Source organism: Trifolium pratense, linkage group LG5 (assembly GCF_020283565.1).
Source record: "Trifolium pratense cultivar HEN17-A07 linkage group LG5, ARS_RC_1.1, whole genome shotgun sequence".
Lineage (NCBI taxonomy): Eukaryota > Viridiplantae > Streptophyta > Magnoliopsida > Fabales > Fabaceae > Trifolium > Trifolium pratense.
In genome coordinates, this window is record NC_060063.1 from 51,681,037 (window position 1) to 51,698,613 (window position 17,577).

A 17,577-nucleotide genomic window follows, 5' to 3' on the forward strand; every position below is an offset into this window, starting at 1 on the left:
ATTTATAGAGAGATTTAATATTGTCACTTGACACATTCTTTTTGCTTTCATGGTTAAGAAATCATTCTTGCACAATGCACATGAGATTCGAAAGAATATGTGGATATTGCTTCTTATTTTCTTATTTTAATAATTATTAATTGTGGTATAAAAAATATGATTAAGGAAAGAATTAATGAATATTGAGTATAATAAAAGGAAACTATAAAACTGTCAAAAAAAAAAATCATAAATGTGATGAGACATAATTGGGGAAGATGAAGTCCATCATTATTAATGAGAATTAATTTTAGTCCATTAGATTTAAACAAAATCAAGGGTGGAGATGTGGAGTAACTCTTAAAAATTACTCTTTGAGTCAATATAACCCTCCTCATAATTGTCACATTCAAAAAAATAGTCTAAATTTTCTTTTGGCTTTCGTTGTCAATACAATTTCAATCGTTTATTTTTCAATTTTATCCTATGTATTATTCTCAAGTTATTATTTTTTATTTTATACTTATCATAATTGAATACATCAGTAGTAAATAAAATCATCATTTTATGCGCTTAAATGATTAATAAATTTCACTAAATATGAATTTTTAGGAAGATTTAGAGTTCAAATGTTTGATTATTTTTTTACTCAAAAAACAACAATATTCATTCATTCAAATTTATAAGGAATACATCGATCAAAATCATTACATATTCAATTTCGCTAAAAACTAATAAGGATAAATCTGGGAACAAGCTCAAGCATCCGAGTTAATAGCACAAAATGCTCTAATGTCAATGACAAAACCTGCGTACAATTGATGTGACAAAATTCAAATGTTCGGAATAGTCATGCATCCAGATTTGCAACGTTGACGACGCTAAAGTCATTAAATCTGTACTGAAATTGGATCGAAGCAAACTTGCAAATTTGAACAAAAACAAACACCAGTACTAAGACAGGAATTGAAAACAAACATCGTATTACGATGGGACCAAATAAAAAATAAAAAAAAAACTCTAAGAAAACTCAAATGAAACCTAAAAATTAATATCACTTATTTAAATAAAAAGAAATAAAAAACTATCAAGAGAGGTGATTTCAAATCAAAATTGATCATAAACCACCCCTCTCTAATTGATAAACCAAAAGAAGAAAAAAAGAATATGAAGACTGTGCGGCTGAGTAGTAATATTTATTTTTTTATAATTTTTAGAGTTTAATTTTTAAGTAAAACTATTTTTAACTAAATTTTACTTATTTTACGGTCAAACTCCAAATTATCATAACTTTCTTCCTCAATAAATCAATGGATTAAACAAAATAAACTGTGTGTAAAAAAAAAACATAAAATAAACTAACGTCATTCTCTTTATTTCATTTATCTTATTTTAATCCATGTAATAAAATGATCAAATTAGGAGAGAGTTTAATATAGTATTATAATAATTCAATAATAAATCCAAAACTAATGAATCGGTTTTGCTAGGAGAGTAGTCTTCCACGCAGAGCATCAATGATTGGTTGCCAACCTCTTTGATTTGTTAGCTAACTCTAGAGTTTTTGTATGATCATCACAACTCCATTTAATAATTTCTGTTAGATAATTATTACCTATATTTTTTGAAAAAAGCTAAGTACAGTAGTACAAATTGAACTAGTGAGTGTATAACTAACCATATCTTATTAGACAAAGTGAAATGACACAGATTGCATTTTCTGATTTTTAAAGATAAATGTTGCTTGTAAATGGCCCGTACAAATTGTGTTGGGACAAGACAACTAGTATATCTATGACATATGAACAAGATTAGGTGGATCCAACATCTTAATTTAGAACAATTCTCAAGTTTGAAATGAACTTAAATGGTTAGCTTGTTTACTTAAAATTAAGTTCAATTTTTAATTTGAATATATAACAGCATTAAAATTTTAGGAAAGGTTACCAATCGTTAGTTGGTTCAGTGGTGATTGGTGCTGAACTTGGTAGGGAGGACCGCGGTTCGATCCCCCACAACTGCGATCGGGAGGGGGCTGGAACCACTTGATGTCAGAACTGACCCCCGAACCAGATTCAACTGGTGGTGAAAAGCCGAAAAAAAAAATTTTAGGAAAGGTTTAACGTGTATTTAAATCTTACAAAGTTTAAGACATTAATTTTTGCCACGTAAAATATACATAATTTACATAAGAAAAAAATATTGTTTTATATTAGTTCATTAAATTATTTGGGGTGATAAGTTGTTTTTCAATTTTCCTTAAATAAAAAAAGATATTTTTAAATTTATTTCAAATAAGACATGAAGAAGTAGAAAAGCTAATTAGGTAGATAGATAAAATATTTTAAAATATATCAATTATTAAAGACCAAGGGCATGCACATCATATGAATATAAAATTTTAAATTGTCAATTATTATAATTTTTTGTCAATCCATTGCCATAGTGTCTATTGTGGCTATTTTTTGTCCTCATTCTTCTTCACTTTTTCACCTCAGAATAACACTTTTTTTTTTTTTTTGAGGTAACACTTTTTAGAGCTTTGGAGAAGAATATTCAAACTCTAGAGAATAATAACAACCGTTCATCTCTTATACAATGCTTTGCCCCAAGTATGAAGCAGAGAATTCATTCTATTTCTAATATTTAACTATTTTTATTCCTTTTCTTTTACCTTGGATTTCTCCTTCCATGTTTAGAAAGTCTTACTCATCAAGTATTCTCATTTCCTTTCTAGCAGGAGAGTCAGAAAGACAAAAACAAAAATCTGGAATTAGAAATGAATATAATTATAGGATACAATTCAATTTTTTTTTTTTTTTGAGATAAAAGAATGACCTAATGCCTGAGCTGAGGATCGATGAGAAGTGATAAAGGAGGTCTGACGTTTGACCCTTTAAATATTTGTTGTTAAATATAAATTACACCATGATTCAACCATTAATATTTGACTATATGACCCATGTTTAGCCTCGAATAATGTACCAAAAAAGCAACAAGTCGAATTCATTATAATTGTCCATTATTCAGACAAATTTCGGTCGTTAAATTTAAATTGTAGCTCGGTTAAATGATTGTTTAAGTTAATCGCTGAAATTAATAAATTAGACATGCCTTATAAAATTATTTGTGAGTCCGTGCTGACTAAAAGTTTAAGATGTTAGGATGAATGGTTGACGAGAACATGGATCATGTAGTCAAATATCAACGGTTGTGGATTGAGGTTGTATGTAGTCATAAAATAATGATCGTAATGTAGTCGGATATATATATATATGAACAGTCAAGTTAAAATAAAACAGTGTAAATTTAAAATCTGAACGAAATTTATATTTATAAATAATTAAAATTTAACCTTAAATTTAAACTATATAATCTTAACCAGATGATTCAAATTTACTGATTGAGTAAGCTCTAACTTGGACTTAATCCAAATAAGTAAATCAGTAGATAAAAAACTGAAATTTAACTGAAAGTCACACTCAACTTTTATGAATGGAAGTGTCATCATTTACACGTGTTTGCTTTGTCATAAAACATTAGCAATACCTTTGTTTTCATCACTTATAACATCACAATTCACAAAAATAAACTTATGGTGCTAATTAACAAAAACACCTATGGTACTACTCACTATAAAATTTTAGAATCTTTGGCCTTTAAGCAACCTTTGCTCCAAGCAATTCTAGAATTACTCTTCCTTCTTTTTTCATATTCATTCCATTAGATAACTAAAAATTTCACTCCCTCTTCTTCTTTTTTCCTTTAAGAATAATCTCTCTAAGCCCAAAAAAACCAAAAGGGTCATTGTAAATGGCAATTACACATGCAGACCTTGAACCAAAAAGAAGTAAAACTGATTTGAGTAGCAAAACAGGAGCTTTTCTTATGGTTGTCACAATTTTATTAGGCTGGTTCTGTTTCATCTTATGTCTCATAGCCGAAGCCACGCGTTCCGAGGTACGATTTTATTATTGTATTTTTTTTATAGACAAATGTTAGTAATTAATTTATCATAGAAAACAAAAAATTGTTAGCAGAGATCAAACTCCGAACCTACTTCTTATGTCTTAGTATTTTTTTCAGCATCCTTATGCTGCTGGGCTACACTTTCGTGGACAATTTTTTCATTTGTTATGTTTACAAATTAGAAAACTAACACAATTCAATCTTCTGGTATTTGGCTGTTGTCGCTTCGATTCGTTAAATTATAAAAATTTAAAAATAAAAATACTAACAATTGGCAATTAATTACCATAATACCACCAAAAGGTGCATAAAATTTTCATCAAGTTTAATTTAATTTAGTTTAGTTTAATTTAATTTATATGATAGGTGACATGGATAAATAGAGATGGAAAAGAAAAGGGAAGAAAATCTGAATGTGTTTATAATGGAAATGGGAAAGTACCTTTGTTATGTGCTGCTTCTGCTTTTGTTGGATTAGCAATAGCTTTGGTTATGGAGCATACATACATGTTGATAGCAGTGAGTAAATCATCACCTTCTTTAATTAATTGGGATCCTGATTCTCCTTCTGCTAAGTCCTTAACATGGTTGGCTGGTTTTTTCTTCATTTCAACTTGGTAAGATAAATATATTAATTAAATATTTTTGTTGCCTTGTTCTTTATTTGTTACAAAAAATTAAGTTTTCTTGTTCATGTTTTATGTGAAAATTTGAGAAAGTTTTTACTAAGTGCTTAATTGATATATATAAGGGCCAATATGTTGAAACTCAGATAAAGAGAGGTGATCATTGATCAAAGAGAAGAAAGAACATGTGTTGATTGCATGGTCCCATCATTAGATCATTAATTGAAGTCTTAACTTTAATACTCCTTTGTGTAAAAAAAACAAAAAACTTTAATACTTCTTTCGTCCCAAAATAAATGTCCCAATTTATACAGTGTGGAGTTGGCTAAATTTGTTAACAAAAATGAGTGACAATAGACAATTTTGATCATTAAGAATATTTTTAGTTATATATTATTAACAATAGACTATTTGACAATAGACAATTTTGATCATTAATTTTAGTTATATATTATTAAAAAAAATTAAAAAGTTGATATTTTAAAAATATTTATCGAGACAAATTAAACTTTTTTTTTTGTTGGTAGAGAACAAATCGAACATTTTATATACTAACATTTGTGTTTTATATATTAGTGCACAACACAGAGATAGACACAAACATTAAACACGATTTGAACCTAGCTATTACTAACAAGTATTAGTGTTGTGTCGATGTGTCAGACATTAGATACACTTTCAGTTTAAAATATCGATACTACAAAAAATCTAATACTTTTTGTATGTTATAGGATTTGTTTTGCAGTTGCGGAAGTTTTATTATTGGCAGGACTTAGTGTAGAATCAGGCCATTTAAAAAATTGGTCTAAGCCAAGAACGGGTTGCTATTCAATTAAAGAAGGTTTGTTCTCGGCTGCCGGAGTGTTTTCTTTAACAACAGTCTTCTTAGCGGCTGGTTTATACCTAACGGCACTTTGTGCACAAAGAATGTCAGAGAAGTTAGCAATTGTTCGAAGAGAAGTTCTAGAAGCTTCTACCTACTATACTTCTCCGCCAAGATCACCTCAAAGACATATCGCAACCGTTGCAAGAGAGAACCCTACAACAATAGAGAATCAAAATGATGAATTATTATTATCCGTTTTTCCAACTCCTTTTAATAAAAGCTATACTTTTGTATAAATTTATAGAGTATAGTTTAAATATTTGATCCTTTGGTTTGGCCAAATGGCCCAAATTTTTAAGGGATACCGGAGTGTGTGACAAAATTACATTTATAGTTTTACACTAACTATAGAGTAAAAAAAAATCATTTAATTGTGTATATAATGTAATAATTTGTGATTATTATTTCATTGATATGATCACTTTAAGATTTTCTTTTATTTGTGGCCACGAGCTAATTGTTAATAGTTCTGAATTTTAGAAAATATTTGTGATGGTTGTGTTTCTTTTCAATTGGTGCGATATACTATTCATTTTGGTCGACATAAGCACATAACACAACAAAAAAACATGGTCAAAAAAGGGGTTAAATACAAATTCTAGATCAACCACACGTCCACACATTTGATAGGTACAATTTTGATAAGGTTGCAAATGAGAAAGTAGGATTCATGGTGATGTGAATTTGTGACTATGAATAGTAGAAATTAATCTTCTACTATGAATAAATAATGGAATATCTACCAAAAAAATAATAATGGTATATATAAGTCTTCCGAGAAATAATAATAAGTGAATTCTTTGGCATACATATTATATGAATATGTACTGGTATATATGCACATGTGTACCGGAGTGTTCATAATATCCATCACCAAAGTGAAATCAATTAGACAACACAACTTCCACGCACAAATTGGTAAACTAAGAGAAAATTTTAAATTACTAGTAAAAATTAACTAAGTGATAAAAAACACAAACTCAAGTTACAGATCAAAGCATTGTTTCTCTGCTACTCTTTATCACCTAGAAGCTCAAAATCTCTGTCTCTCGTCGCAACATTCTTTCTTTTTTATTCAGTCCGTGTTTTCTTTGATTCGTTGCTATAGTGTTGCTTTTTGCAATTGAATTCTTCAGTACACGTCTTATTGAGATATGTGTTTGTACATCTGTTGATGTGGACAATTTTTTATAGATTCATAAATAATGTTTATTAATTTTTTATATTAAACATTATTTATGTACTTATTAAAATTATCCACATAAGCAGTGTATAGAGTGTTCACCCAGAATCTCTTTTCGATTTTTCTCTTCCCCCCACACCAACATCTCTTTTCTCTCCCTCGAATTTCTGTTTTTGCCCTTGAAAAAATTCCGGAATGTGTTTTCCGAAGTTTTTTTGAAGTTTCTCTAGTTCAAATTTGGAAAACAACACGTTCCGAAGTTTTTATTCAAAGAAAAAAATTTGAAAACTACGTTCCGAAATTTATATTCAAGGGTAAAAATGGAAATTGGGAAAATGATCAACCCCCTTCTCTCTTCCCCTTGTCTTCACGTGTGAACAAGACATGGGCTTATGGGTCAAAGCCCAAAATCAACAAAACACACACATTTGTTCTTTGTTTGTTATTCCTTTTCTCTCTTTTTTCCTTTCTACAATTGGTGTGTCCCACTTGGGGAGTGAACTCCACCCAACCCAACAACTAGTGACTAAAAAAAACAGAATTAACTGAATGACACACTCAACTATATGAGTGAAAGTGTACATGTAAACGTACTTACTTTGTCATAAAAACATTAGCACTATCTTTATCTTCATCACTCATAAGTCATAACATCACAAACTTTACAAAGATAAACTTACAAATAGCACTTTTAGTATTCTTAGTATAAAATTTCACACGGTTTGAATCTTGGCCTTTAAGCAACTTCCTTTATTTTCTTATTTATACCATTGGAACTAAAGTTCCATTCCCTCTTCTTCTTTTAAGTCTTAGGAATTTTGTTTCTCTCTCTCACACACTCACTCTCTTGTGTGAGCTCCAACAAATAGAACTTCGGTTCGGTACGGTTTGGCAGTTGTGTTCGATTCGCGGTTTTGAATGAACAGTCCTAAATAGAAGGTCATAGAGAGAAAATGGCCGTTACTCATGCAGACCTTGAACCAAGAACAAGTAAAACAAATTTGAGTTGCATAAGAGGAGCTTTTTTTGTTATCACAATTCTATTAGGCTTATTATGTTTCATCCTTTGTCTCAAAGCAGAAGCTACACGTTCTAAGGTACAATTTTTGTATTATGTTTTTTCTATAAGTAAATGTTAATAGTATTCAATTTGTTAGAGAGGGAAAATTTGGGACATCGATCCACTGCAATTAAAAAAACCTATCTGCAGTTTCACGCATTAATTAATCTTAATTGTTAATTTGAGATCGGACGGCTGACAATATAGCTTCACTAAATTATAATTAAATAATCTCCACCATATTAAATTAAGTTCAGACCGTTAAAATCAATTGTTGCGACATTGAGTTACATGTAATCCAAGTCCATAAATTTGTCAACCAATCAAATTTTGGACCTACTTTTAAATACTCTTTCAACTTTTTAACTCATACTACTGAACTACGGTAAAAAGATAGAGAGGTGCAATAAATTTTCATGAAGTTTAATGTAATTTGGTGCGGTTTATATTGCTAGAATTAGAATATAAAAAAATATGTTTAGTATAAATATATGGATCATACTAAATACACGAAAATAAAAATGAAGGTTTTTTTTTTGATAAAAAAAAAAAAAATTGACTACACAATTTTTGATAAAAATACTAATAGTATTATTTAGAATATTTTTTGTTTTTTTTTCACATCAAATATATCTCTCGATATTTTTTTTATTTATTAAAATTTATACTAAATAACTGCAGGAAATCTTTATCCGAATACTATTATATTTAATTCATTAAAAATGCTTCAAAATACTTGTTAGCATTCTTCTAAAAAAATACTAAATATATTTTCTTATATTCTAACCTACATAATATATAGTTGACATGGATCGATGGAAAAGATAAATCTGAATGTGTTTACAATGGGAATGGGAAAGTGCCTTTGCTTTGTGCTGCTTCTGCCATTGTTGGACTAGCAATTGCCTTGGTTATGGAGCATGCTTACATGTTGATTGAAGTGAATAAATCATCACCTTCATTGCTTAACTTGGATCCTGATTCTCCTTTTGCCAAGTCCTTAACATTGCCTGGTGTTTTCTACATTACAACTTGGTAAGAAGAAACATAATTTGTTCTTCATTTATTACAAAATATTTAATTCCTTGTTCACATTTTTTCTTGTAAATTTTGAGAAAGTCTAATAATTTTATATAGTTATATAGATAGAGTAGAAGGTTTAAAGGCCAATTTATAGAAAACAGAGAAATAAAGGATTTTTTCTTTTAGTAAAGAGAAATCGGGGATAAAAATATGAAATACGAACACCTAGGAAATTAAGTGTTCATGTGTCAGTATTCAATCATAAACTATTTTATATTCAACTCACTTTTAAATAAAATCGATCTTATAAAATCAATTTTAGTTCTAATTATGATATCCTAGTCCAATAATATAAAGTGATTTTTTCTTTTCTAAAAACAATGATTTCCAAATCATATTAATGCAAAGAATAAAAACATCAATTTCTAAATGAGATAGCCTTCTGATACCCTACTTATTTCTCACGCCCTATGGTTTCTATTTATACTCTTCTACTACTTAAGTAATGGACATTTTATAAAAAACAAAGTTGGTAAGATGTTCCACTTTCTAAGTAACGGACATGGATATTTTTATAAATTTATAGGGCATGCAAGAAATTGAGTAGGGTGACAAAAGAAAATTCCTTTCTAAATCACCCTCTATATAGGTTCAGCCCACCATATCTGTTGGGCTTAAAACAAATGTTAACATGAAGTTTTTTTTTAAAGCTCTTGTAATAATATTTTAATAAAATTATTAAATTTTGTTTAAATTTTACATTTCTGACATTTAAAATACAAAGATCATTTATAACTCATGTAATCAAATTTGTTCAATAATTCATTTACAATTGATAATAAAGATAATTCGTTTAAATTTTTATTAAGATAATATTAATTTAGGTGATATTTATTAATTCTTGTTTTGAAAATAATATAGTATGAGACTATTTTGGGAACATAATATGAGATTTTTTATTTAGTAAATTTTATATTTTAAAGGTTTAAAGTAATATCTTAGTATTTTTACCTTTAGTTACCGGTATTAAATTGCTTCCAATTTTAAATCTAAATTTCAAACACAACATATTTATATTATTATGAGATTATGTGAGTAATTCTTTGTAACCGAATTTTTGTCTCTCTGCAACTAGCTCAACAGTCAATAAAAATATAATTTTTTTTAACTTAAAACCAAGGACACAAACAAACTTTGAACATTATACTAACATTGACATATTGACATCTCACTTAATAAAATTTTGTGTTGGTGTCATCTCGTTTGACAGATATGTGTTGGACGGTGTAAATGCACTTTAACATTTCTTTTGCTATGTTGTAGGATTTGTTTTGCGGTTGCGCAGATTTTATTGTTGGTAGGACTTATTGTGGAATCAGGCCATTTAAAAAATTGGTCTAAGCCAAGAACAGATTGCTACACAATGAAAGAAGGGTTGTTCTCAGCCGCTGGAGTGCTTTCTTTGACTACAATTTTTTTAATTGTTGGTTTATACCTAACAACACTTCGTGCACAAAGAATTTTAGAGGTAGAAATTTATAGAAGAGAAGTTCTAGCAGCATCTACCTTATATGCTTCTACACCAAGATCGCTGCAAAGGCATATCACATCAGTTGCAAGAGAGAATCCTACAACAATAGAGAGTCAAAATGATCAACTACTATTATATGTGTTTCCAACTCCTTTTAATAAAAGTTATACCTTTGTATAAATTTGTAGATAAATGGTTTGATCTTTGGTTGGGTAAAATGGATCAAAATTTCAAAGTACATGGAGAATGAAGTATATGACAAAATTACATTTACAATTTTACATTAACGAGAGTAAAAAATTAATTTGATTGTGTATATAATTAGAAAAGTAAGCATGTGTTATAGACATCATTGATATGTTATGTATTAGCTAGAGATGCAACCAACTAATCTAAAGATCTTTTGAATGATATAGGAGGTCCTCTCCTAACTAGAGTAAAAAATTAATTTGATTGTGTATATAATTAGAAAATATTGGGAACCCACTTGGGTTGGTGCATTGGTATTGGCTTGAGACCTGGGAGTATGCTCCTCTTGAGGTCTGAGGTTCGATTCTCTCTGGCGCCAATTTGGGTGGGCTAATTTAACTTCTTCAAAAAAAAAATAGAAAATATTGGGTTTTTGTATGTTGGCTACATTTTGCAAAAAAATATTTTAGCCAAGTGTTGAGACATATGTGCTTACATCAAGTGTTGAGACAGATGTACACACATATTGGAACAACACCTGTGTGATCTGACTGCGCGTCAGCTAGCATTATTATTTTATATTCAATCTTTTGAAGATTTGCTTGAAGAATTATTTTGTGGTGACTTATACAACAAGGAGCACGTGGTCTATTAGTTTTTTGAAGGCAGCCGAACCTTAGTTCTATTTTCTAAAGGAATAATAACTTTAGAAAATATATTTATGCAATTCAAAAATATAACTATGCAATACGAAAATATGTCTGTTGCAGCCGCACTTCTAGAAGACCTAATTCTGTCTTGGAGCCCAAGCTATTTCACAGCTATAAATACGAAGACAATCATATGGTTCTGAGCATCTAAAACTGAGTTCTTACAAAGCGTGTGTCCTAGGGTTTTATAGTGTTAATTGTGAGCCTTTCTTGTATCTCATTGATGCAAGCCTAGGACCTGAGTTTATTGAGTTGTAATTGTGAACTTCTCCTAAGCTTTGAAGTACGAAGTTAGTTCTTGAGTTGTGTGTGATTTGCTCGTAAGCTTTTAAGCAAGAGTGAATCTTAGTTTTCATAGGAGGGTGTCTCCACCATTGGTTCTCATTGTATTGATAACAACGATGTTTGTGTTGTTAGAGGGAATTGGGACGGGGTCTCATATCTAGGAGTTCCCAGGTAGAATTAGCACGGGTAATGTCTAGGTGATATGTCGTAAACCAAGGTGTTTGCTGAGGGCTTTGAACTAGAGCTATTATAGTGGATTTATTCCTGGATTGGTATCATCCAGAGTAGATGGCGTTGCACTGAACTGGGTTAACAACTCTACTGTGTTATTTACTTAACTGTTATTTATTGCTTTATCATACCTTATGTAAGTCAAGTGTTACGACAAGTGTGTGAACATCGTAAACAACACTTGTCTACTGTGTGTCAGAATTTCAGAAAAGTATCCATGTGTATAAAATTAATTTCTTATAGACATCATTGATATATTATGTATTAGCAAAATGTAGAATGGATATGATAAAGATGCTACCGGCTGATCTAAAGATATTTTGAGTGATATAGAAGGTCCTATGACTATAAAGATCAAAGAAAAAGAAGCTCGATGTCCATTAGAGGTTGTACCAAATTGGCTCAATTCCATTAGACATAAATTGGATGGAGTCCAAATTTACATGATAAAAAGTATTTATAGGCTGATTTGTGATCTAACAATATTGGGTTAAATAGAAAACAATTAAGTCCACTTTTCTTTATTTTATATGCAATTTTCATTTTATTTAAAGGGTGAATTTTTAAATGACCTTTAATTTTCTCCTAGCATCTCTAGATGTTTCCTAGTAGTGCTCTAAGTTATTATAGTGGCTAGTGACATTTTTTTTTTACTAAAAACGATATTCATTAAAATTGATAGAATACATTGAATAATACAAATTCAAAATAGCTAAAAACTGAAAATGATAAATCTACGAACAAACTAACAACATCAACGTTAATAGCATACAATGGAAAAATGCATATAAATGTGACAAAGCCTACAAATATGACACAATAAAAGTTCTCAGAATACTCATATATCCGAGTTTGCAACGTTGATAATGCCAAAGTCATTGATTGAATATGTATTGGGTCAAATCTAATCTGTCAATTTGAACTGAACAAACACCACACTTAGACGGAAAAACAAAATAACACCACAACAAGACAACAAAATCACGAAGAGAAACACTAAATATATGAAAAAATCACTTATTTTAATAAAAATGAAATGAAAAACAATTTAGACTTTGGTGGATGAAGAAAAAAAGAAATCTATTTAAACAAATTTGTAACAATATGTCATCTTGCAATCTCATACTATTAAGTTTAATATGCAATTATAAAAGTGATAATATGTTGCAAAATAGTTAAAACAATTCATTGATGTACGTATCTGTAAAATAGTTTTATTGATGCTGATATTGAATAAGATCTCATGATTATGCCATAGATGTCTACTTTATAAGTTATAACAACATTTTAAAAATAACTACAAAATATTGATTCTCATTAGATATATGTATGTATAAAATTTGTTTATATATATATTTTTATCATTAAAACTAAAATTGATACTTAAAATATTTACAATATTCATACACACTTGAAGCGGCTAGAAAAATACGCGAGCGTAAAACACTCGCTTAGACAGTAAAATCGCCACCGAACTTTATTTATTCTCAAAGGAAAAGGAAAATATCGATAAAACCTTGAAAGAATGGAAAAATGATCATCGCAACCATTTCCGAGTTCGGGAGTCGATTATGTGAGGGGAAGGTATTAGCACCCCTCACATCCATTGTACTCAACGGGAACCTTCTCGTTAATTTTAGGGTCAGAAGAGTGTTTTAATTTATTTGCTTACTTTTATTAATTATCGGAATTATTTACAAGTGGGGGAAAAATTAGTTTTTTATTAATGGGCTCGACAAGATGTTGAATCCTGCTCCTACGTATTTCCTGGTGCGATGGGAAACTCAAAGCCCCGTAGTTCTGAGTAGAAAATGTTTATGTGTTGGTTGATTTTATTTGTGAAAATTTACTTGTCGCGCTTTAGCGAAAAAAGTTTGTTTGAAAAAAAAAAGCGAACTTGCACTTGAACGATGGTACCCGTTTTTTGAGAAAATAGTAATAATTAGAAGTGCGCGTATGAGCGCAAAAAGTGAGCAAAGTTTGAGTGAGTTGAGATTGATTTTAAGTTATGGAAAACAAACAACCGGTAGACAAGGCGCATGGCCAGCGTTCGGTCATTTGAGGTATGAGCGGATGTACATCCTTTTAATCCAATTTTATTTATTAATTTCTCTTTTTGGAAGAAAAATAACCGATAGGCAAGGCGCGTGGTCAGCGTTCGGTCGTTTGAGGTATGAGTGGATGTACATCCGCCGGTCCCCTTTTCAATCAAATTTTATTTATTAATTTCTATTTTTGGAAGATGTAACACCCAAACCCATTATTTATATATTTCTACCTTAGTAAAATCTTTTTCAAAATACGCAACGGAAAATCACATTTAATTTATTGGATATCGGTTCGAGTATTACACTCCTCTATCAAAATAATACTAATGTAATTAATTAGTAAAAATAGTGTTTATACAAATCTTTGAATCAAACAATGTATTTATTGATTATACAAAACAACCTAGACAATAGACTTTATATACAATATAAAACCCTTTCCCGTGTCACAATCAGAGCAGAGCTTCACCGACGACTCGACATCGAATACCACAAAACCTGTAAATCTGGACCCCCAACGATCCAGCACATAACACATAAAAGAGAGTTAGACAACATACTCAAAATATACAAGTGTAAGTAAAGGGTACTTAAACACTTCTTCATAAAACATGCATAATCATACATTATACATATACATCACTATCATTCATGCATATTCATATATCATGCATATACTTCATTTATCGCATAATCAATCATTCACAAAATACACCAAACATATAGTTTCACGTCGTCTCGGACAATACCAAAACATTAACAAATACATTGTTCAGATTATGGTCATGACGGACCCTGCGTTGTTCATTTTATAGTCATGACGGACTCTGCTCCTCACATACGGATTAACAATCAACATTTACCAAGTATGTGTCAAACATCATTTATCATAAAATGCACACAAAATCCCTAATGCAATCTAATGCTTCACATTCATGTTATGTCCTCTAGACACCTCTAATGCATGTGGTACCATCGTCTTTATCAGAGTATCTCACCTCCGATATTCTTCTTTATCAAACAAATATAGTTCGATATTCTTCTTTATTGGACAAGCCAATATCCCTAAATATTCATGATGCATGCACTCAAAACTCATGAATATATTCATCAACAATTATGGCATATAGCCCATCAACAATAACGTGGAACACTATCCAACGTTCGTCTTTATTAAGATAATCAATACCTTAATATCCGTCTTTATCGAATAACATAATTCGATATACTTCTTTATTAGAATAACATAATCCTAATATCCTTCTTTATTAAGTTGATTAACACCTTAATATACTTCTTTGACATTTAAACAAACATCATCAACATAATCAACAACAATTATATTACACACATATAATCAACAACTATCATCACAATACAATTAATCATGGTTATAAACACCTAATTGCATGTTAGGATACCTTAAATCCATGTTACAAGTGCCTAATTGCACTTAAAACAACTATCAAAAAGTTGCTGTCACAGTGCTGTTCGCTATAGCGAGCAGGTAGCGAACAGACACAGAGCCAAAATCCAATTAGCGAGCAGGTAGCGAGCATCTGGCGAGCATGTTCGCTATAGCGAGCAGGTAGCGAGCAACTGGCGAACATGTTCGCTATAGCGAGCAGGTAGCGAACGGAAACAGAGCCAACACCTCAACTGGCGAGCTGTTAGCGAGCTGTTAGCGAGCTGTTAGCGAGCGTGTTCGCTGTAGCGAGCAGGTAGCGAACCACACCAGAAGAACATCTGTTCTTGAGTTTTCAGAAAATGATTTTCCACTCAAAATCACCCAAAATCCCACTTTTCATGTTATAAATCCCAAAATAGTTTGTTTTCACACATAAGATAAACACAAAAGGACGGTCCATTTCTCAGATCTACCTCAGAAACATCGAAAAAGTAAAGATTGACACTTTTTCATCAAAACTCTCAAGAACACAAAGTTCTTGAGTTTAATCCATTAGAAAACTCGTTTTAACCATTATTTCCGTTCATTAATCATGTTACAAGCATGTTAAACATATCAAGAACCTTAGGAACGATTTTCATCAAGAAAATCCATTCCAATCTAAAACGAAAATGGGGTGGAGGAAGTTCGGGTGAGGAGAAATCGACATTCTCCCCTTCCTCGAGTCACCCACGAATATGAAATCTACTCTCTTACCTGGATTCGAAGAAAACACGACGAAGCTCTTGAATCCCTAGCTCTCCTTCTTGCCCTAGCTCCTCAAGCTATCTCCTTCTCTCAAGAACACAAGAACATGAAAAATGAAATGTTCCCTCTCTTCCCCTTGGCCATATGGCGCCCTCCTCACAAGTCCATAAGGCCCATTGGGCCTCAAGCCCAATTGGCTTGGCCCAATAACACGTTAACTCTCACAACTCGCTTAATAACTAAAGTACTCGATAAATAACTCTAGTTATTAACTTAATTAAAATGCCACGTTAAATAAAATATTTTAACACATAAAAATAATAATATGAAAATTGGGTCGTTACAGAAGACAAACAACCGATAGGCAAGGCGCATGGCCAGCGTTCGGTCGTTTGAGGTATGAGCGGATGTACATCCGCCGGTCCCCTTTTCAACCCAAATTATTTAATTTTATTCACATATTTGACATTACAAATGATTTATTTTATTTTGCGTTTTTTACTATATTTGAACTTAAATTAAACAAATTAGATGAACAAATGAAAAAGGTAAAGAAATAAATAAAATAAAAAAACAAATAGCGACAGACATAGTAGGCCCAACCCGGGAAGGGCCCAAGGACGCTAGACCAAACAAAAAAAATAAAGGGAAGGGATCTGGGCTGTCTGATTGATCAGACAGCCCTGATGAGATCGCAGATGGGTGATGGTGAGCTATCTGATGTGATCAAACAGTTAGGATGATAACTGCGTACTGTGTGCGTGTCGCACAGGGTAAGGGCCTATAAATGCACAAAACTACCGATTATAATTTATTTTCCCAGTTTTTTCTCTCTCCTTCAACTTCTCTCTCGGTCCTCTCACTCTCACTATCCATCTTCATCTTCTTCAAAGTGTTCATGAAGAACACATGGAGATCGGTGGCCGGACCACCGCAGTCCAGAATCAGGCGCGGCGGCGGCGCCGGGAACCTTGATTTTTATTTTATTTTATTTTTTTGGTCAAAAACCCCTTTTTTGACAATCCCAAAATTCAAATTCCTCTTTTTAACATACAATAAAAAAAAATTCAACCTAGCACATACATGTTCTGCATGGATCAATCATACAGCAAAGCAGCAAAAATCAATCGAAATTTCAGAAACATTTAGCACATATTCAGACTACACAAAATAAGAGAAGTAAGTGATACTAACCGTCCTTGTAGTGATATCCCAGAGTAGCTTACTGCTGTTTTTCGTCTCCTTTTCTTCCTCCTCCCGATGCCTTTGTCCGCGATGCAAGGTTGACTCTCGGCAATGAAAGTGAAAGATTTGGAAGCTAGGATCTTGGATTAGAATTTTGTTTGGGTTTTTTTTGTTTATGCGTGCAACTCTCTCTCAGTTTCTTTTCTGAGTGTGATCTTTCCTCTTTTTTCTCTGTGTGTTTTTAGCGTGGAATTCTTGGGTTTATATAGCAATAGAATTAAGTTTTTGCATTGAATCATGATTGATTTGAAATGAATGATGATTGAGCAAATTTGCAAGTGAATGAGAATTTTCCCTTTTGGTTTAATGTGCTTCAATACACTTGATGAACAAATTGAAAACTTCCTTTTCAGAACAGATACACGCGCACTGCTGAGCTGCGACTCTTATCCTTTTTATTTTCTATTCTTAATAATGACGGTAATAATAATAATAAAAAAATAAAACGAAATAAAAT

The 17,577-nt window shown here is 31.2% G+C and overlaps 2 protein-coding genes across 2 annotated transcripts; both read left to right on the top strand.

Moving 5' to 3' along the window:
• The first annotated feature begins 3,550 nt into the window (after positions 1-3,550).
• LOC123887518 lies at positions 3,551-5,944 on the top strand. The gene is made up of 3 exons (XM_045936844.1): positions 3,551-3,939; positions 4,315-4,565; positions 5,306-5,944. Exons 1-3 carry the CDS (start codon positions 3,793-3,795, stop codon positions 5,694-5,696), a joined length of 789 nt encoding a protein of 262 aa, XP_045792800.1. The 5' UTR covers positions 3,551-3,792; the 3' UTR covers positions 5,697-5,944.
• Positions 5,945-7,030: 1,086 nt separating this feature from the next.
• On the top strand, positions 7,031-10,561 carry LOC123885338 (protein MODIFYING WALL LIGNIN-1-like). Its single transcript, XM_045934611.1, has 3 exons — positions 7,031-7,740; positions 8,506-8,738; positions 10,050-10,561. The coding sequence occupies exons 1-3, from the start codon at positions 7,597-7,599 to the stop codon at positions 10,435-10,437; spliced, it is 765 nt and encodes a 254-aa protein (XP_045790567.1). The 5' UTR covers positions 7,031-7,596; the 3' UTR covers positions 10,438-10,561.
• Positions 10,562-17,577: the final 7,016 nt, after the last annotated feature.

Bases quoted from the DNA above. Each gene is read 5' to 3' on its own strand.
- LOC123887518 (XM_045936844.1), top strand. From the start codon at position 3,793: ATGGCAATTACACATGCAGACCTTGAACCAAAAAGAAGTAAAACTGAT. The intron at 3,940-4,314 runs GTACGATTTTAT...TTTATATGATAG, and splicing joins CCGAAGCCACGCGTTCCGAG to GTGACATGGATAAATAGAGA. The intron at 4,566-5,305 runs GTAAGATAAATA...TGTATGTTATAG, and splicing joins TTTTTCTTCATTTCAACTTG to GATTTGTTTTGCAGTTGCGG.
- LOC123885338 (XM_045934611.1), top strand. From the start codon at position 7,597: ATGGCCGTTACTCATGCAGACCTTGAACCAAGAACAAGTAAAACAAAT. The intron at 7,741-8,505 runs GTACAATTTTTG...CATAATATATAG, and splicing joins CAGAAGCTACACGTTCTAAG to TTGACATGGATCGATGGAAA. The intron at 8,739-10,049 runs GTAAGAAGAAAC...GCTATGTTGTAG, and splicing joins GTTTTCTACATTACAACTTG to GATTTGTTTTGCGGTTGCGC.